This window comes from Kogia breviceps, chromosome 2 (genome assembly GCF_026419965.1).
Source record: "Kogia breviceps isolate mKogBre1 chromosome 2, mKogBre1 haplotype 1, whole genome shotgun sequence".
NCBI lineage: Eukaryota > Metazoa > Chordata > Mammalia > Artiodactyla > Physeteridae > Kogia > Kogia breviceps.
The window spans coordinates 112,230,006-112,251,752 of NC_081311.1; the positions used below are offsets into that span (position 1 = coordinate 112,230,006).

The 21,747-nt window shown below is 32.8% G+C and overlaps 1 protein-coding gene across 7 annotated transcripts in view; it reads right to left on the reverse strand.

The window, feature by feature from the left end:
• The window catches only part of LRP1B (LDL receptor related protein 1B), a 1,895,525-nt gene that overhangs the window by 226,384 nt on the left and 1,647,394 nt on the right, over positions 1-21,747 (reverse strand). For all 7 annotated transcript variants that reach the window (XM_067025946.1, XM_067025948.1, XM_067025945.1 and 4 more), the window contains 3 exons: positions 19,992-20,114; positions 18,408-18,589; positions 10,045-10,244 (listed from right to left, as the gene is read on the reverse strand). In XM_067025946.1, coding sequence (XP_066882047.1) covers positions 10,045-10,244; positions 18,408-18,589; positions 19,992-20,114 — 505 coding nt within the window. The remainder of the gene's footprint in view (positions 1-10,044; positions 10,245-18,407; positions 18,590-19,991; positions 20,115-21,747) is intronic.

The window sequence follows — 21,747 nt, forward strand, 5'->3', positions numbered from 1 at the left end:
TTGAAAACTAGACTGTGCCTATAAATATCGTCTCTTGATGATGACACTGCTCTTCAATCTCTGAAGTAAACAAAACAACACTGTTTCATGCACTTGGTAAAGATATATTCCAGTTGCTTTGAAACTCTCTGGACTTTTCTACTGGTGATACAAACCTTCATAGATACTTGGAAATGTATTTTCAGAGCTGACCATCAGTTCTAAATATAAGTTATGACATTCTACATACATATGCATTAGGAATGTGTTTTTTAGAGCATCCTAATGAAAGCTGAAGACTTTGAAAAGCCCTTTGCCTTTGGAACAGATATCAAGTAGAGCCATTTCCATGAACTTAGTATCTGGTCGTCCCACATTCCTATAATTATAAATATGCTTCTAGAATAAAAGCAGAAAAGAGTGTAACATATTACAAGCATTTTCAAATGTGTTCTAGTAGTCCTAGGAATAACTAGGGATAAGTGAGTGAATTGATTATACAGTCCTCCTCTCCCCCAGTTCCAACCTCAGTCAATTCCTTTAAGAAATGTTAAAAAAATCACTGATTGATTAGAAGTCCTATTTGTGGGTAAGAACTTTGAACTATAGTGTGGCAAAGCAACTTGCCTAAATCAGAGAGTAACCTAACCAAAAACTAAAGTTACTAATTCCCAATGCTGCACCATGTCATATTTGGGATGGATAGCACTGTTGAAAGTGGCTGAAAACTCATATTAGGGTAATCCTTTAAATTTATATTTTAAAAAGTATATGGAATGCCTGTGACATTTGCAAAATAATAACCTGTTTAAACATATACACAATTTAACATAACATGTTCTATTCAAGGGACAAAAATAAAAGATGATTGACACTGAAATTCTAAAACTTTTCAGAAATGGCAGTTAATTTCAATTTATTTGACTGGTTCAGGAACATTTCTATAGTAACTGAATTTTATTTTGCTCCCTTCCATTAACTTTTACTGTATTGTAAACAGCAGCACATCAACACCACTGGCATAAAATAGCCTGTGAAGTCAACTGTTTGTAACGGACTGTGAATGACAGGAAATATTTTTTCAAAAGTACTAAAATGCAATATCTTACCAAGAAAGAAACACTCTAGAATATTGTAAAATTGCATCGTGGTGTTTATTAGATTCTCTCTCTTTTTTCAGTGGGCTTTGGTGGATATTTACATTTTCTAAAGACCTAAATGCAACAGCTACTGACTTTCAGGATATATGAGCACAAAGTACTCCCTTTGTTGTTTTCAGTGTGTTTTTCCCCCTCAGAACAAAACCCATTAAATATATTTTTGCTATTTCACCAGTAGCATGCTGAGATATGGATTCTTTTCCCAACATTGATTAGATGATCACTGCATGGGTTATGATTTGGATTTTAAATCCAAGCACAGAAACTGCCTCCTCACAACACAAACTAGATTCCCAGAGCAATAAACAAACTAAAGTGTTGGACTGTCAATACAATACTGAAACGTCAATATGAGTATCTTCAGGTCTAGGAGTATAGAAACAAATGAAGAGTCATAGTCAACATAATAGCATGAAACTTTAAAGAATTTTTCCACAAAATAAAAGTTCAGTGATAAGCTATAGTTTAGAATCATACCCAATGATTACTTTTCTGAGAAATTAGCAGTTATGAGTATTTTTCCAGTGTGCTGGATAAAATATGTACATGGCCAACTGATTTAACACAAGGTTAAATTATTCAGTGACTCGAAGAATATTCTGAAAAAAAAATACTAGAAGAAATAAATTTTAAAACTCAAGGTCAAGCAATGTTTTTCTTAGCTCACCCTTTTGTTATTACAGTTTACACAGTATTTTCAGTCTCTTTGTCAAAAAACTACCTCTCTATCTCAAGTTCAATGGCAACTCACAAAAAAATGAGGAAAAATAAATCTGAATTTATGTGCTTTGATACAAGCAGTCAGAATGAAATTGTGATCTAAATATAATTTTCTGGTATTTAATTTTCTTTTCATTAAATGGAAAAGAAAATCTCTAAGTTAAGGAAGATATGCAGAGTTAGGGCTTAAATTTTTCTCAGAAATGTCTATAAAATGTAACCTATTTTATAAACATTTCATCAGAGAAGGCTATACTTTCAGGATGCAAAAAATTAATGACAAAGGATCTTTGCTGTGTTCAAATTTCAGGAAGTCTGTGACATAAATTTTCAAATAAGATTAGAAGTTTTCCCATTGACAGGAGATAAAGTTAGTTTGGAAAGAGCAAACAGAAATATCAAAATGTCCCACTAAAGCAAGGTGTACATTTTTAAGCAACATGATTGTTCTCTTCACACCTTCAAATAAACACACAAAAAAATTGGATTTAATGAGATATACTCTTTTATTTACAGTTATTATATTCTAATGGCTTGTTTTTGTTATTTATTTCTCATATATTTTGCAATTTATTTATGTCTACTGTTTATATTAATCTGAAAAAATTCAAGTATGGATATACCTTTATATGTATAGGTGTGTGTTTATGCTATAACTGTTGCTATTAGGAACTATAACAAGCAGACAGAAAATCTTCAGTTAGTCATCTTTTCAAAAACAAGGGGGCCTTGTGGAGAATGGAAAAGGCTTTGGAACCAGTTAGATCTGGGTTCAAATTCTAACTATGAGCTATTTGACGTTGGACAAATTATTTAATCTCTTTAAACTTATTTCCTTGTTGCAAAATGGCTTTGATGACACAACTCACAGTGTTCACTGATGGAATGGTCAAAAAAGCATGTATTACATCAAGCAATTTCTTGAACACAGTAGGCTTCTAATAAATGTATGAGTTTATAAGGGGATGGTTCCAGTATTAAGTTATGGATGGTTCCATAGTATTAAGCTAAGAAAATTTCCACTGAAAGCCAATAGTAATAATAAATCATACATGCAAAACATCTAATACAACATCATGCTCAGGAACATATGTTTTCTTCTCTCTTACTGATTTGGTAAGTTCACAAATACTCAACTTTAAAAGATATTAATAACTTTTGCAGTAATAATCAGGGAGAACTGAGAACTGGATAGGCAATTTGAGATTTTAATTAAGGAAATAAATCTGGTTATTACAGATTTTCAACCCCTCACAGACTTAAATTGGAGACTAACCTGAAACTAAAACTTTGGGATTTGGCAAAAATTCTAAAGTGATCCACCTAACTGGGAGACTTAGAATTTTAGTTCTGGAATTCCCCTTTGATGCCATTTTTTCCAATACCCTTATTTCTATGGATGAGGCAACTGAGACCCAGTGAAGCTACACATACATTTCAGGGTGAAAAAGCTTTCTAACAGTGGATCCCACCCCAACCCATGCTCATCCTTAGGTTCCCCAAGCTTCTTTTAAGATGCTAAGGGTTTTTCTTTCTCCAGTCTGAGAAGATCCTTTTACTCAAAGATTTGTGCTCCAACAAAGTTTCAGAACTTCTTATCCAATATCAAAGCCTAAAATTCTCTGAGAAGGATTGTGGTTTGGGAGTGGTAAGAAATCAGTCCCCAAAATACAGGCCTACAAGAAGAATATTATTATTTAGAATCATTGTGTTTAGAATATATTTAGAATCATTCTGTTTCTGTATAAAGACAGATTTTAACTTAAAAACTGAGCATTTCTATCTGGAGAACACTTTGAAATGCCAAGTTTCTCACTGGACCTATTTTATATCTCAAGGAAGAGTAGGAGGAGAGAGATTCACTCATTTGCAATCTTTCTTCTAGGTAAATTATCAGGTATTCAGAAAGGCTTTTTAGGGAAATATATGATAAAGAATGTTTAACCATATCCTTAGAATTTCTTTGATGTTGACCCTTTTGTTAAATAAATGTACCTCTCATCAAGACAGAACTTTTCAAGAAGAATCTCTAAGTTATGCTTAGTTTGGTACTTTTTATTTCTTTAAAATATGTACATATATATTTGAAATTCATATATTATCCAGACTGTGAGTTATTTCCCTCTGGCTAAGTAGATAATAATATAAATCATTCACTTAATATTTGCAGCTCAACCACCAATATTTCTGCTATTTTAAGTTTACAGATCTTTCCTCTTTATTCTGCTAAATAACTATTGAATGTAACACTTTATCCCCATTCCCACAGCTATAATCACTTCAAGTGTTTTCTCCTAAAATATTTTAACAGTCTCTAAATTGGTTGCCCTTCCAAGGTCTTTCATTTTCCATGCTGTTGTCAAATCTAATAATAGCACTCTATCAACTAAATGCCATCAACGTCTCCCTATGACCTATAGGATAAATTCCAAATTACTTAACATACAAGGCCTGTCACAATCTGGTCCCAATTTGCCCTTGTTCATCTAGTGTCATTATCTTCCTCTTACACAACTTCCAGTTTACAAATTGTGTAAACCCCATACTGTTTCAAGACTTTATTACATTTTTGCACATGCTATTCCCTCTGTGTGATGAATCCTTCCTTCATTTCCCCATATGGAGAGCTTGTCCTACATCTTTCAGATTTTTCAAAGATCCCATCACTTCACCAAACACTTCCCTAATCCAGCCTGCATTTTGGCAATACTGTACATATACTGCTAACCCCAATCTAATTTATGTTTTGACCTTCATATCAGTCTTTTCCCCCCCACTAAACTATAGGTGCTTTGGAGGCAGGGACTTACGCAGCTTTGTAACTCCAGGGCCTCATATAATGCATGGCACAGAAAGAGACAACAGTAAATGTTTGTTGAATGAATGAAGGAATGAATGGGCAGATCAAAAAAAAAAAAAAGAAATCAGAGAAATTTTAAAAATGAACAATGAAACTGTGATTTAACTGTCTCTCTCAGTTATCCAGTAGTACGCATACTATTCTACAGTATTATCATTTCATATTATTATATAATTATTGGAGTAAAAACCAGTAGAATAATATACACAGGCATTAGAGAAAGATTCAGGTAACTAAGATTGCACCTAAATGTTCCCAAGATAGCTAATTGACTAATACTTTCTCTTTTTTAAAAATTTTACGATGTAGTGCTTGGACTTGTTAAGAAGGTGGATTGGCGTAGAAGAGGTCGCAGAGAAAGACAGATGTAAATTCTCAAGCAAATTGCAAGTTACATGTCCCTCAGAGGTAATCTGATCTATCGTCTAGAGCACAGAATTCAGAACTTTTAGAAATTCTTAGGCTGGGCAAGTAATAAAATAATGCTTCATTTATGGAAATGCTGTATGGTTTAAACCACAACATGTTTGGGGGAAAAAACCTTCTAAACTGTAAAGTGATACTCATGGTTTATCTTATCTCCATTATTTAACTTTGACTTATTAAAAGAAAAATGTTAATTCTGAAATTTTCATACGCCCTTTATACTCTCAGATTACTTTGTCATGACTGGCATATCCCATTCTTTTGATGAGCTCTGGCTCTAGTTTTAATAAAAAGAATAAATGATAACAATAATACTAGTCTGGTTAAGAGAGAAGAGAGGTCAGTGGCCAAACTAATACAAAAGTTACTGATGTTATAATAGTCTCATTTTCCACCTCCAAATATGCAACTAGAAAACTACAGCTTTTCTTATGTCTTTATGGGGACAATGCAAGGAGTAAAAACATCCTATTCCTCTTTACAGACATCACAAATGAACGACTCTCTTTTCATTGGTTGTGAAATTGGCATAAGTCAGGCTGTGTACTGTTAGTAGCTCATTAGTAACTACCAGGTAATTACTGGCTTGCATTCAGATATAGGCAGATGCCTAATAAGACACTTAGTGAATTTTTCATTAGTCTTTCTGAAAAAGCCTTCAGGGGAAAATATTTCTGAAGGCAGGAACTCTTTTACTTTCCTTTTCTCCCCCCTGAGCCTCAAAGTATTTTCAAAAATCAGATTTTTAAATGTTAATAACATCATACCTGAATATCTTTCAGCCAAATATTTTACTCTTCAGTAAATTTAGTTTCACTTCTCCTTGCTATCTATGTCCATCTACCCAAAGTCATCACCAGTACTGTGACTGAAAGACACTTCATTTACATGCATTTAATTTTGTATTAAGTTTTCAAAGCATTAGTCATCCACATATGACATAATTTTAAAATAATGGGGAGGGGATGGAATCAATAGTTTCTAATAGACATTTTTAACCAGTTTTTGTTATTCAAACAAAAGGCTCAAACAAAAATAGGCAAATATTTGATGCTAGAATATATTTTAAATATTCACCTATCTAACCAAAAATTGTTTAAATTTTATTGTACAGTGAAATTTTAGCACAAAATAATACATTCACAACAACTTAGCATGCTAAAAATACATGCTAAAAATGGTTATGTGGGGAAAATACCGATTGCTACAATAAAACTCAATTATACCATCTACAAAAGTTGCAGAACATTTCATTATTGATTCTTCAAAGGAGATATAACTGCTGAATGCTAAGTGTAATTTTGATTTGTCAACATTGCTTTTGCTGTAATTAAAACCCTAAAGTGATCTTTAAATAACTCTTCATTCCAATTGCATCCTGATGAGTTTCTTTATCTCTATAATAGGAATGCCAACACCTAAATAAGTGACTCATCCACACCTGTCATACTTCAATGTTCTCACACTTTAAAAAGCACCTCTAAAAGCTTTCTGTTGGCATTTTTAGTTAGAAAGACATATTTATTTAAACAACAACTGAGAGAAACTTGGGCAGAGTTATGGAGTGATGTGACTTCAGTGATGTATACCTCCTTTATTATTTATTTTTTAAATTTATTTTTATTAATGTATACTTGATTTACAATATTATGTTAGTTTCAGGTGTACAACACAGTGATTCAATAGTTTAATAGATTATACTCCATTTAAAATTGTTATAAAATTTTGACTATATTCCCTGTGCTGTAAAAATATATCCTTGTAGCTGTTTTATTTTATACATAGGAGCTTGTACCTCTTAATCCCCTAATTCCACTTGCCCATTCCCACTGCTAGTTTTTAATTTTTAAAATTCAGTGGCTTAGGGTTTCCCTGGTGGCACAGTGTTGAGAGTTCGCCTGCCGATGTAGGGGACATGGTATCGTGCCCTGGTTCAGGAAGGTCCCACATGCCATGGAGTGGCTAGACCCGTGAGCCATGGCCGCTGAGCCTCCGCGTCCAGAGACTGTGCTCTGCAATGGGAGCGGCCAAAACAGTGAGAGGCCCGCGTACACACACACACACAAAAAAAAAAAAAAAAAAAAAAAAAAAAATTCAGTAGCTTAAAGCAATCTTGAGAATGAAAAATGGAGCTGGAGGAAGCAGGCTCCCTGACTTCAGACTATACTATAAAGCTACAGTAATCAAGACAGTATGGTACTGGCACAAAAACAGAAATATAGATCAATGGAACAGGATAGAAAGCCCAGAGATAAACCCACACACAAATGGTCACCTTATCTTTGATAAAGGAGGCAAGAATATACAGTGGAGAAAAGACAGCCTCTTCAATAAGTGGTGCTGGGAAAACTGGACAGGTACATGTAAAAGTATGAAATTAGAACACTCCCTAACACCATACACAAAAATAAACTCAAAATGGGTTAAAGACCTAAATGTAAGGCCAGACACTATCAAACTCTTAGAGGAAAACATAGGCAGAACACTCTATGACATAAATCACAGCAAGATCCTTTTTGACCCACCACCCTAGAGAAATGAAAATAAAAACAAAAATAAACAAATGGGACCTAAAGAAACTTAAAAGCTTTTGCACAGCAAAGGATACCATAAACAAGACCAAAAGACAACCCTCAGAATGGGAGAAAATATTTGCAAATGAAGCAACTGACAAAGGATTAATCTCCAAAATTTATAAGCAACTCATGCAGCTCAATAACAAAAAAAACAAACAACCCAATCCAAAAATGGGCAGAAGAACTAAATAGACATTTCTCCAAAGAAGATATACAGATTGCCAACAAACACATGAAAGAATGCTCAACATCATTAATCATTAGAGAAATGCAAATCAAAACTACAGTGAGATATCATCTCACACCGGTCAGAATGGCCATCATCAAAAAATCAGGAAACAATAAATGCTGGAGAGGGTGTGGAGAAAAGGGAACCCTCTTGCACTGCTGGTGGGAATGTAAATTGATACAGCCACTATGGAGAACAGTATGGAGGTTCCTTAAAAAACTACAAATAGAACCACCATACGACCCAGCAATCCCACTACTGGGCATGTACCCTGAGAAAACCATAATTCAAAAAGAGTCATGTACCAAAATGTTCATTGCAGCTCTGTTTACAATAGCCAGGACATGGAAGCAACCGAAGTGTCCATCAACAGAGGAATGGATAAAGAAATGAAACTGAATTATTTGTAGTGAGGTGGATGGACATGGAGTCTGTCATACAGAGTAAAGTAAGTCAGAAGGAGAAAAACAAATGCCGTATGCTAACACATATATATGGAATCTAAGAAAATAAAATGTCATGAAGAGTCTAGGGGTAGGACGGGAATAAAACACAGACCTACTAGAGCATGGCCTTGAGGATATGGGGAGGGGGAAGGGTAAGCTGTGATGAAGTGAGAGAGTGGCATGGACATAAATACACTACCAAACGTAGGGTGGATACCTAGTGGGAAGCATCTGCATAGCACAGGGAGATCAGCTAGGTGGTTTGTGACCACCTAGAGGGGTGGGATAGGGAGGGTGGGAGGGAGGGAGATGCAAGAGTTAAGAGATATGGGAACATATGTATATGTATAACTGATTCACTTTGTTGTAAAGCAGAAACGAACACACCATTGTAAAGCAATTATACTCCAATAAAGATGTTAAAAAAAAATTCAGTGGCTTCATTCTTCTCTACACTGGCATACATTTGAAGGGCTTCACCTGACAGGATTATATTATCAATAATTCTCTCTTCCTTGCCATTTCACCTCTTTCCTTCTTCCAGGGGTTTTGATCTAAGTTTACTGCCAGAGAAGAAAGCAATCTCTTAAGTTAAGCCATACAAATGTATGGCTTTATTTGGGATCTCTCAGTGAAACTTGTACTTTATTTGGGATCTCTCAGTGAAACTTTACAGTACTCTCTCAGTACTTTACAAGATATTTGAAGATGATAACACCTAATAACAAAGATGACATTAGGTCACTACAGATTAATAAAAATTTGTTCCTCTTCTTCAGTCTGGTAAAAATCTAATCTTTAAAAAGCTATCTGCATCTAAAATATTTTGAGTGTTCATGAATTGTTTGTGGTTTCTGTTATATTCATGTCATCTTCACCTGGATCCCATTCTTTTTTATTATGTCCTTCTCCTTTGCTCTTGTTAATTCCCTCATCCTCAGCTATTTTTTCCTCTTAAGACTTTTTGCCCATCCCTAATTCTAGCATTACCTCCCTCATATCAAATTGCTTCCTTCATTTGTTTTATATTTACAGTCTTATAATCTACTCAGTTATAAAAAATAGAAAAATAAAGTACCTATAGAATTTATATTCAAATAATTTCCTAAACGTTACTCTAATTTGAAAGCTGTTTTTCATGTTACTTTTTGTTGATGTTGTTGATTAGATAACAATAAATTTAATCATGTATGTAGTCTAACTGATAACTTTTAAATATTACTTCACTGTCTTTAAAGAAGTACACTTTCACTTAGTATTTAAAAAAAGGAGCCTATCAGATTGCAATAATAACCTTATTTTTGTAAGCAAATATTCTGTTTCAGTTCAATTAGGATATATGTATATATTAACTTATAAAAATATCATTCATTTACTATAAAAACTACTTAGAAAAGTACAATTAGAGAAAACATTGACAATGTCAAAGTGATTTTTATGTATGACTATAGAAGGTCTGAGTAAATATATCTAATTCTTATTTACCAATGTTGTCACAAAGTAATATAATAATGTAATCTTAAATTAAGAAATGTATTTGATGAAAGTATATAAAATAAATAAATAAACATATATATATATATATTTTTTCTAAATGAGTATTTTATGCACTGGTGAAATACTGAATAATTTGTGCTATGGGACCAACCTTTGTGTCTGTGAGATCCATCCATGTTGCTAAATTCAATATGATTTTCATCAGCCCAGTAGAGTCTATGGTTGACATAATCTATTGTTAGTGCCATAGGTCTAGAAATCTTTGTTTCTATGACAACACTCTGATTGGTTCCATCCATTCCAACACGTCCAATGTGAGGATACTCACAGCAGTCAATCCAATACAAATACCTAGAAAAGAAAATCAATAGCCACGTTGTTTACAGACACTCAGGGAGTAAAACATCTTACAGTATTTCTCTTATTTGCTTAGCTATTCCCAAATTAATTCTTGTATCTCTCTAAATTACAGCTTGTAAGAAGCATACTTCAATGCAAACTTTTCTCATGCTTTTTTTTTAACATGTAGCACACTTTGAAATATCCATATAATTTTAAATATGTTTCCTTTAGTATACAACTCATATGTATGTAACATTTCTGTAAGTGTTAACAAATAATAGATGCCCAAAACTAAAGAGGTAAACCTTCAAAATGCATCTATAATGTTAGAGGAATAAAACTGTCTAAATTTTTTTTTCTTTTGTGTTTTACCTGTAAAAAATTAAAAATAAATTACAGAGAAGTACATTATATTTTCTTGAATATTCATTGTTCAGTGTGGTAGCCACTAGCCAATTGTGACTCTTTAAATTTAAGTTAATTAAAATCATATAAAATTAAGTGAATTCCAAAAGTGAAAAATAATTTCCTCCATTAAATCTGCAGTACTATCAACAAAGTACTGCAGATTCTTAGAGGTGAATAGTAATGTTTTTGAGGTCATTAAGTAAATTATGAATTTCAAATGGTTTGAGCTCCATGTAATAGCAAATATCTTTTGTTTGTATTCTGAACATTTTATTTGACTTATCTTACCCTCATCTTGAACCAAGATACCATGAAGAAGAGGAAGAGCATATTTCATGGAGTCTAACATCTGTTACATCACTCCCAATAAGTTCACTGAGAGTTTGAGGCCTGAAATCCTCACCCTGACATTCAAATTCTTCATTATTAGACACAGACTTTTCCAATTTACTTCCCACTATTGAAATGTATGAACTGAGGTCTAGTTGGAGTATTTATAGTCCTACATTTTCACTTTTTTGCTTTTATCATATCATTTGCCTTGCTCCTGCCTCTTCAATTATACAGATATTATGATTCAGACCGTAATTCATATTGTCCCCTCTGTTCTCCACAAATTCTTCTCTGATTTGTGTCAGTTCATGTTTTTCAAGGTAGGTTACAAGATTATATATATTTGAGAAATGGTTTGTTAAGCAAAGTAAGAATCATCTTGTTAATTATAGGATTTTTCAGAGCTTTTAATATGCTGTATGATATAATGACTCTCTAAGAGGAAGCTAAAATATCCTTTTTTTAATCACATTGTTTTGGGTAACTACATTTAATTTTCTAGAGCAGTTCACAGGAAACACACTTTAGGAAACTGTGATTTAACCCCTTCCAGTCTACAGAATTTCTTTATCACATGTATAATTGAACAACACATATATCATGCACATAGGAACCCACAAAGCAGTAATGATGTAGGTTCTCAGGCTTCAGAATCAGAGAACCTAACTCGATACATCAGTTGGTGGAACATCTCTGATAAACCCCAAAGCCGTGCTTAAGTGGATTGAGAAACATATCTTGAAACAATGATTCACCGAGGCTATAATATGTGTCAGACATTGCTTAGTACTGGGAACACAAAGGTAAACAGATATGATTTTTGCCATCAAAGATCTCTCGGTGAATACAATAGAGGTGAATGTAAAACAAATGAAAAAATTAAAGCATATTATGATAAAACTACTTTACCATGGAGGCACAAAAGAAGGAATGACAATTTTACCCAGATGGAAAAAAGCATGAAAAACCTTATCTTCATAACTACCTTATAAATTTCTTGATAACAATTATCTTTTATCTCTTTCAGAATTTAGAATAAAGTATAACTTAATTAAAGATTTTAATGCTGAAACAGGTCTTGAAGATCACATAGTTTCAGGCCTTCATTTCACTGACAAACTGAGACCACAAAATATTATGAGCTTTGTCCTAGTCTGTTATGATAGTGATAAAGCTGGAACAAGGGTTCAGGTCTCTAGATTTATAGACTAGCTTTTTTTAATGTATTTTTTATATTTAAGATAAAATTCATATTCCATTAATGATGTTGTCTAGATTTTTTTTTTTTCTAAGCAACACTATGTAGAGTCTTAAAAGCAAAAAAGGCCTAAAAACATGTTACTTGGGTTCATATTCCAGGTCCACCCATGTGAACTTGGCACTTTAGTTAGCCTCCCCTGAGCCTGGATTTACTCATATGTTCAAAAGTGATAATAATAGTTTCTACTCACAGAGTCACTGTAAGGATTAAAAGAGAGAACACTGGGAACAAACTTGGAACATTTATGAACATGTAGTTAAGTATTCAGCAAATATTAACTATTATTATTTTACTTGTACTAGCTACACAATATATGCATTCATATTGGTTTAGTGATAACTGTCTAATAAATTACTTATTGCATCTGGATTGTATGTATCTTATTACATGATTTGCCTGGATTTTATCATGTGTGTTATTACTTGATTTGCCTATTTAAGTACCCATCAATTAGAAGAATATTATAAAAATGTTTTACTGTATTGAAGGAAAGCATAGTTTAACTGTACTCAGTATAAATGAGTCTTTATAAGCACAGAAATTACTGTGCATCTCTCCTCATGGGTAGCTAACTTGCGATGACTAAATTTCATTTCCTTTTCCATACTTAAGCCTCATTACTATACATTTAAGTTTCTCAAAAAGCCTATACTAGGGTTTCCCTGGTGGCGCACTGGTTGAGAGTCCGCCTGCCGATGCAGGGCACACCGGTTCGTGCCCCAGTCCGGGAAGATCCCACGTGCCACGGAGGGGCTGGGTGCATGAGCCATGGCCGCTGAGCCTGCACGTCCGGAGCCTATGCTCCACAATGGGAGAGGCCACAACAGTGAGAGGCCTGCGTACCGCAAAAAAAAAAGCCTATACTAGACATTCTGGTCATTTTAACATCTAAAATGCAACCTGCCAAATATTATCCAAGTACAAAATTTGTTGTAAATAATTAAAGCTGAAAAATGAAAAGTTCAGTGAAAATGTCAAAAGGAGAGTCTTAAATTTCACCCATATAATATGTAATATTTACCTAAGATCACATACGAAAAATCTGAGCTCCAAATAATAGCTATTCTGTAAGTTATAACCAAGAGTAAACATATAAAAGAATGTCTTCTTGTAACCATAACAACAGGCTTTTGTGATTCCTGAAGATGTCTTTTATAGTTGAATCTGATACATTATATTTCTTTAAAACAAATTAAAATAGAAGTCTGCTATCAGTTTTTACTTTTTTTTTTCTGAATTCAGGGAACATATTTAGAGAAATTTCTTCCAGTTGGAATTATTTCTGATGTTGAATTATAAAATTAATTTTTAATGTTCATTCCCTGTGTGTTTTTGCCTAAATATGGGATTATAGGCTTAAAAATTGGTAGGAAAAAGGTGGGGATTTTTAATGTGACTGGTTAGCTGAATTAAGTATTTGTTTTTCTCCACAGCAATAAAAAACTGAGTTTTCTTTCCTTATATGATTTTCATTCCCTCACAACAAAGGTTCCCTTTGTTATGACTCTTCTCTTTGAAACATGCAGGTTGTTTACATACCAATAAATTGGTTTCTGCATAGATGCAGGTGCAACGCCCCTGCAAACTACGATCCTATGGTTTGTATATATCCAGTAGCCTATTTATTATTACCTTCAAAAGTAAATTTAACAGTTTCTATGTTAGGCAACATACAAGCAGTAATTAAGCCACGGCCTTTCTGTTAAAGGAATTTGCTTTCTAGATGGAGAGAGAAACATTTACACCAATAATAATCACGTAATGTTACATGTTCAATATATGGTGGCTACTGAGGCACAACTGGGGAACTTTCACAGAGGAAGTGATATTTTTTGCTGTTGTTGAAAAAATAAGAAGTTATTCTAACTGGAGGAAAAGCACAGGGGCATTGTAGAAAGTAAGAATAGCATCAGCCAAGATACAGAAGCACAAAATGTGTCTTTTCCAAATGTATTTGCATTTCCAATATCCATATTAACAATAGTGGATAGAGATTCTGAGTATATAAAGTGTCCTTTATATACTCTCATTAAAGGTATTTCAAAGTCAAAATAGAACCCAGTATTATTTTCTTTGATATTGCTAACAGACTTTCAGAAAAGGAAAATAAATAAAAATATGTTTTAAAAATAAGGCATGCATATAGCTTATTCACTTTGTTATACAGCAGAAACTAACACAACACTGTAAAGCAATTATACTCCAATAAAGATGTTGAAAAAAAAACGCATGCTTATAATTAGGAAGTTTTCTTTATTTCCCAAAAAACTCATATTATCTGTAGTAACTTAAAATTTTATAAAAAGGCATATTGTTAAAATGGAAAAAAAAGTATTTTTTTTCTTATGCCGTGTTTGGATGGTTCTTGGAAAACCTGCTCACAACCCAAGATAACTTTGTTACTGGAAACTCTAATGTGATATATGTAATAGGGAAAAGAGCTGACCAAAATTTGGAAACTGGATTAAATCTCCAGTTTAATATTGTATTACAGTACCTAAATGATCCTGAGAAAGTCACTTAGCCACTCTGAGGCTGAATGTTCTTACTTGTACTAAAAGTATAATAATAAAAATACTCATATCTTTTTTAGAGACTCTGAGTAAACAGTACAAGCATCTAAAGTGATAAAGCACAGAGATAGTTTTCTAATTCATAAAATGCTATAGAAGTGATACTGATCATCATTATCATTATTATTATTATATGGGACACCCAATCTCAGTAGGTCCTTCCCCTTTCTTATATCTGCCCCTTATCCTCTGTTCCTCATATTCTGAGGAAATCATTTTTCTATTTACCTGTTTGCCCAAGCCATAAGCCTCGTAAGGTTTGTTTTGTTGTTGTTGTGTTGTATTACATTCTGATTTATTCCTAGCTCTTTTTTACTCTGTAAAGTGAACCGGTATCAAAGTTCTGCAATTTTATATACTTAATTTGCTCCCTTCGTATGACTTATTTTCAGTTCCTTGGATATGCCTTGTTCTCCCATGTGTCTTTGCTTTCCCATAAAGCTTCTTCTTTTTGCCTGAAATGACTTCTGCTCTGAAATGTACCACATAACCCGGCTAATTCTTACTTCACCAGTCTTGTCCAGGAGGATTTCACTGACCCCATTTGAGATAGAAACATTTTCTGTTTTCTCCACTTCATGAGTTATTGTATTATATGGTAATTATTTGCTTATCTGCCTACTCACTGGACTGTGAAATACTTGGAGACAAGGGTTGTGCCTTTTATTTTTATATTATACCTAGAACAGTGCCAGATATACACTAGAAGCTAGAGAAATATGAGTTGAATAAATGAACGAGCAGATGAATTTATTTTCTGTTAAACAGTCATATCATACATCTACTTTAATGTCTATCATAATGGTTTCTTGTTATGCTGAAGTGACATCTTAAAGATAAAATTATGCTCAGCAGTTTTAACACTATATTTTCTATTCTACTTTAAAATGCATCTATATCTATGTCTCTTCTGTATAAATGACAACTTTTATAAATCTTAAATGTAAATGATATTACCCAAAATTTATGATTAAATAAATTTTAATTGATTTACATTGATTTAGTACATTGATTCCCAATGAATAACAGAATGATTGGGATCATTGGATTTCAGCTGAACTTAAATGTAATAGCCAGGAAAATGATCTGTCTACTTGTATCTTCTTTACCATTCTTACTAACCAGCATATCTAAATTGGTGCTGTGACAATTGGCATACTACCATTATAAGAAAGGACCCCCAAGCTACCTTCTAAATGTTTAGTCGCTTTACTGCATTAGATACTCCAATGATCTTTATCTTCCCTTAAATAATCCTTACCCTATTCCTCACTAAATATCGCGACAGAAATCACCTTCTCAAGGAAAGAGGGGTCAGTAGTATTGGCATATTCAAAACATATGCAAATCACAATGGCAATCTGACATAGAAAGGTTCCATTGCATTTTTATTAAATAATCTTACAATTTGAGCTGCCATTTTTGAAGCAAGATTGCACAATATTTTAGACAGCTATGGCATTTTCACCCTGAAGCTCATCTCATAAAAGCTAAAATCCAAGTCGCCCTATTGTCTCACTCTGGGGAACTAGGAAAACAGTATGAACGAAAAGGTGTCATTAAGTTTTGTCTGTTGGACTCTGTTTATCTGCTATGTGGCTTTAATTGTTTCATAAAAAGATCGAATTTTTATGTTTCTTGGGTTATAATCTGCCATTCCACATCATAACACAAATATTATTTAAAAATGAAATCAAAGGAGTCTTCCATAATATCTACAATAATTTAGTACTTCATTGTTTTAATTGACACTTCTGGTGGATGGGTTTATGTTGACGATAACTTAAGACTGCTGTCAGTTTATGGGATAATAACCATAACCTGGGAGAAATAAAACTTAAAGCTAGATTCAACTGTGTTCACTATGCTAGCATACAGTTTTTACTTTATAACTAGGAAATTCCATAATACTGTTATTATTAACAGATAATGTTTCTTTCATTTGGAAAATGAAGCATCTTGAAAATTATTGGATGAGAAGCTAAGACAGCCATACTGATTTTGAAGAAAAGGACAATGGAAACACTAAAATAAATATCTTCTGATAAAATACCAAAGGACTCAAACATTCATATTCTTATGAATGAATAATGACGATAGCCAAATTTAGTATATCTGGCCATTATTTCTTGAAACATCTATAGAAACAGACGCTCTTGTCTCTGTTTCAGTTAAAATAGAATTGACACTCTTCTGTTACTATGGTAAAGAAAATATTTTAAAAGGTAACAAAATAGTTACATAATTATATTGCAAAAATTTAAAACTTGCACCATTACCTTGGAAACAGAGTAGTATTTACAGTACAAGTCTTCTACTATTAGGTACTGCTTTTACCCAAATTAATATTTAAAATCAAGCTCCATGCATACTATGATATGATCACTTTGCCAATTATAAACATGAGAACAAAAATCAGAGATACAATATATTAACAAGAAGCAAAATCTAATTATTGCATATAGTATGATAAAACAGTGATTTGGTAAAATACTTTATGGGAAATTAATTTAGACAGCAGAAAATTTAGAGCACTAGAGTTAGCATAATACTTGTTACTGTAAATGTGTCCTATTTTTAAAAAGCAAATTTAACAAACATGTTCAATAGGTTGAACTTCTACAGAGATCATTTTGGAGTATGTAATCACTCAAATTGTAGTGTAAAAAAAAAAAAAAAAGACATGCCTTCTCTACCTACCAAAACAACATAATTGAAAGTGAATGATAATGGTCATAATCTATAGAACTTTAGCAAACAGCTTTTGATACCTAAATGTGTGTTCATCCCTCATCTGAGATATCCAGCCAGATGTCCTTGATCCTTATGATGACTTGTTCTTCATTCTCACAGAGAAATGCAAATGAAACCCAACTCTAATATGAATCTTTCCCGATATTCCCCCTATGCTTTTCCCTCTGAATGCATAGATAATGCACCCTGTTATTTATTATTCATGGATGCTACTTAAGTCTCCAGCTCTAAAGTAGTTCAGTACATCATCTCTATTCATGGCTACTACAGATACTACAAAACAGGATCCAAGAGTTTGTGCTTCGCCTGTCTTTCCTCCAAGATTTAAACACATTAGAATTCGGATAAATCTGTATGTTTTATTCATTTCAACAATACATTTATTGATTAGTTAGAAAAAGAGTTATGTTTAAAACCTTAAAAAATACTTGCTCTAAAATCCCATCGCTTTAATTTTTTTCTTAAGAAAAATTTGTGATAGTCACATTTTTTTTTTAAGTTTTTTTGATATGGACAATTTTTAAAGTATTTATTGAATTTGTTACAATACTGCTTCTGTTTTATGTTTTGGTTTTTTTGGTCACGAGGCATGTGGGATCTCTGCTCCCCAACCAGGGATCAAACCTGCACCCCCTGCATTGCAAGGTGAAGTCTTAACCACTGGACCGCCAGGGAAGTCCCTGTTATAATCACATTTCTCTTTTTGATTTCTCAATAAAAATTTCTACACATTTACACTTTTGATGGGTTCCCATGTTAAAATATATAGACCAGGATTTACCATATTGGACATAATCCACAGTTTTAACCTTTAATTTAAGATTTTCAATGTTTGTTACAAACCCAGCACGAGGATCTAAAGACAGGTCCCTGGGAAACTTCAGCCTTTTGCTAACAAGTATAGTAGGGTATAAGCCATTGAGTTTGGATACTTCAATGATCCTTTTTTCTGTGTCAGACCAATAGAGGTTTTTTCCAATCCAATCGACAGCAAGTGCACTGGGGACAGCTGTGTTATGCACTACCTAACAAAATAAGAATTTAAAAATTAACAGTGTAAATGCCTAGAAAAAGAACTAAGCAATGTTTCTTGATTTTTTTCAGAGATACAGAATTGTATTTAAACATTCGAAATGGAATTTAGATAAGCACAAAACATAGAACAATTTACCTAATAAAATTACTTACTTGTTTATGAGAAATTACCCAATATGTAATCAGACCCCTAGAAATTCCATAAAGGTTTAAGAAAGAAACATCAAAATAAAAGGCTCTTGGATGGTTACACAGTTATCACATTTTTTTTCCTTCTCTCAAAATTTTGGGCAAAAATTCTATCACAGGCAGAGACACACAAGCACAAAAATTTATTGATATTATTTATTAATAACAGGTTCTTGGGGAGATACTAATAGCATTCACCACTCCCCCAACTGTTTTTGCCCTATTTAATTTATCTACTACAAAGATAGAAAAAAATACAAGCAAGAACATACATTAAGTATTTCACCCAACCAAAGGGAAGTAGAAATACACTCATTCAACTGCTGTGCTCAATTGTAACCTATGTCAATATCAAATATAATAAGGATATAGGCTTTGTATGGACAAGTATGCTGCATATAAAATAACCAATAGCAGTTATTCTGAACTCCCTGTACCCAACCTACTGATTGTTTTGGCATTTTATATATATATATATATACATTACAAGGTTTCATTAATATTTTCAAAATTGATTGCTTCCACCAAAGCTTTCTAATACAATATTATAGATGGCTACAAAAAAAGTTAAAGTAATTGAGTTCTATCTACTTGAATTTGAACTTCTTTATAATACATTTTACTACATATATACAGTGCAAATAATTTTATTTTAAAACTCAAGTTAGCATAGAAATGCTGCCAAGTAGTTCATATCTATAATGACACGTGTTTAATTACGATGCTGCCTACTCAGAACATTCATGATTTTACACAAATGCATTCAGCTAATTCCATCTATAGCAAGTTAATTTTAATAGTGCTGTAAGTTCAATCTACAGTCTAATAATTATTTTTTTCAACTACAAATTCTCAGGCTCAACAATTGCTTTTATATAAATCAATACAATCGAATCTCAGGCACTAATCATTCAAGTCTTAAGCATCCATCACATTTTCTAGAGTTGTGAATAAGGTTTCAATTTTATTTATTCAATTTGATTTTTACCTTATTGCAAGTAATAGTGTTATAATGAAACATAAGGATAAAAACCTCCAATTTCATATTTAAAGTATATATTAACCTACACTGTACAAACATGAAATTCAAACCAACCTAACACATTCTATGAGTTGCATCATTACCATCAAATAACATTTTCTATTCAATTCAACCACACAAATAAAATATTGAATAATTCCATCATTGTAATATGTAGTTACCTTAACATCACTTCCATTTAAACACATTCTATTTATGCGACTGCCATTGGGTCGACTAGAATCAATCCAATAGATAAATTCTTCTCTGTAATCAAAGTCTATACCAATAACATTGTTTAATCCCTAAAAATAAAAAAGAGTATGTTGGAATAATAGTTAATAGAAATTGTTTTAAATGATTAAGGAATTCATAAGAATCAGTATTTCCCTTTGAATCTAAGTAGTTACAGTTTTACAATAAATAGCATTTGTGAGAATACCAATTCTTTATAAAAGCATTATATATTTACATTTTTTCTATAACATACACTTAAGATGTTACATAATTTATTGTATTTGAAAATATTTTCCAAGTAGGAAAAATTTTGGAATGTTTATAGCTAATGGTTTAAGTAAATCGCCAGTAACGTGGAAAAAATTGCTTTTAGAGAGATAAAGGAAAAGAATCTCACTTTAATATTAAATATAAATTTGATGCCATTATGAGTATATATCTAAATTGGAAAGGTAGACGACCCCCAATAATTTAAGATGAGCTCTTGATAGACATCTGATGAAAGTCAGAAAAGAAGGTTTAAAAATTTTACTTTCAGGAGTGGGATAGGAAGGGTGGGAGGGAGGGAGACGCAGGAGGGAGGAGATATGGGAACATATGTATATGTATAACTGATTCACTTTGTTGTAAAGCAGAAACTAACACACCATTGTAAAACAGTTATACTCCAATAAAGATGTTAAAAAAAAATTTTTACTTTCCCCAAAAGCCTTTGTCTCAACAACATAACAACATTCTCTTTTTTTCTCATGCTTCAAGTAGCCCATTAGGCAATACAGTGCCATATTAGAATTTTAAAGTTAAAACATTAGGTGAGTAGTTGACCAAAGAGGAACTAGGTAGTCAACATCTTTTTATTCCACATGGTATAAATGTGAGGAAATCCCTCCCTTCAGACTCACAATTAATGCATTTTTTAGCAGGTAACAAAATTGAACATGAATTCAGCTGATGGGTTTCTGAATACTACAGCTCTTTGGTTTGGCAGTTCCACTGTTTCAGTGATTTGATTTGAGGAGTGTACATCAGGATCTGAGAATTTTCTTAGCTGTTGAGTTTTCCAAATGATTGCTTAGGGATTGGTTTAATTCTGACCTATTGTTATGGCTCATAGATTTACTACCCCAATGGACTAACAAAACTTGGATCAAGATTTCAATTGTGTTAACTTGCTTTAAGAGTTGAATATTTTATTAATATATAAACTCGTGCTAAAAATAATTGACACCATGGACACTTGGCAAAGCCCCAGAGATCTCTGTCATATGTCTGTATCTGATGTAAGTTTTTTACATCAATATTCACCCTAAAGTTGTCGTTGTCTCAAATTGTTTTAGGGGTCGCTTAAGAGTACTTATAGTCCTTAAATCAAGGATTAGCATCTTCAAGGAGATAGTTTTGTTTGTTTGTTTTGTGGTTTGCTTCGGTTTGGTTTGGGGAGGGATGGTTGTTCCCAATTCTGAGTTCCGTTTCCACATCTATACTCAAAATTCAAAATTTTATAATAACACTGAATCTTTCTTCTCTTAGCCAGGCTAAATTCTAGCGGTGATGGTGTTAAAATCATAGGTTCAAATCGTATGCTTTTATTTGGCTTAAAAGGAGCAATCTCTTTTTCTTCAGCTCTAGATTATAAAGTTAACCTGCAATCACTTAACCCCACTATGTCCAGATGAATAAATGCAAGTATAAGTCTTACTG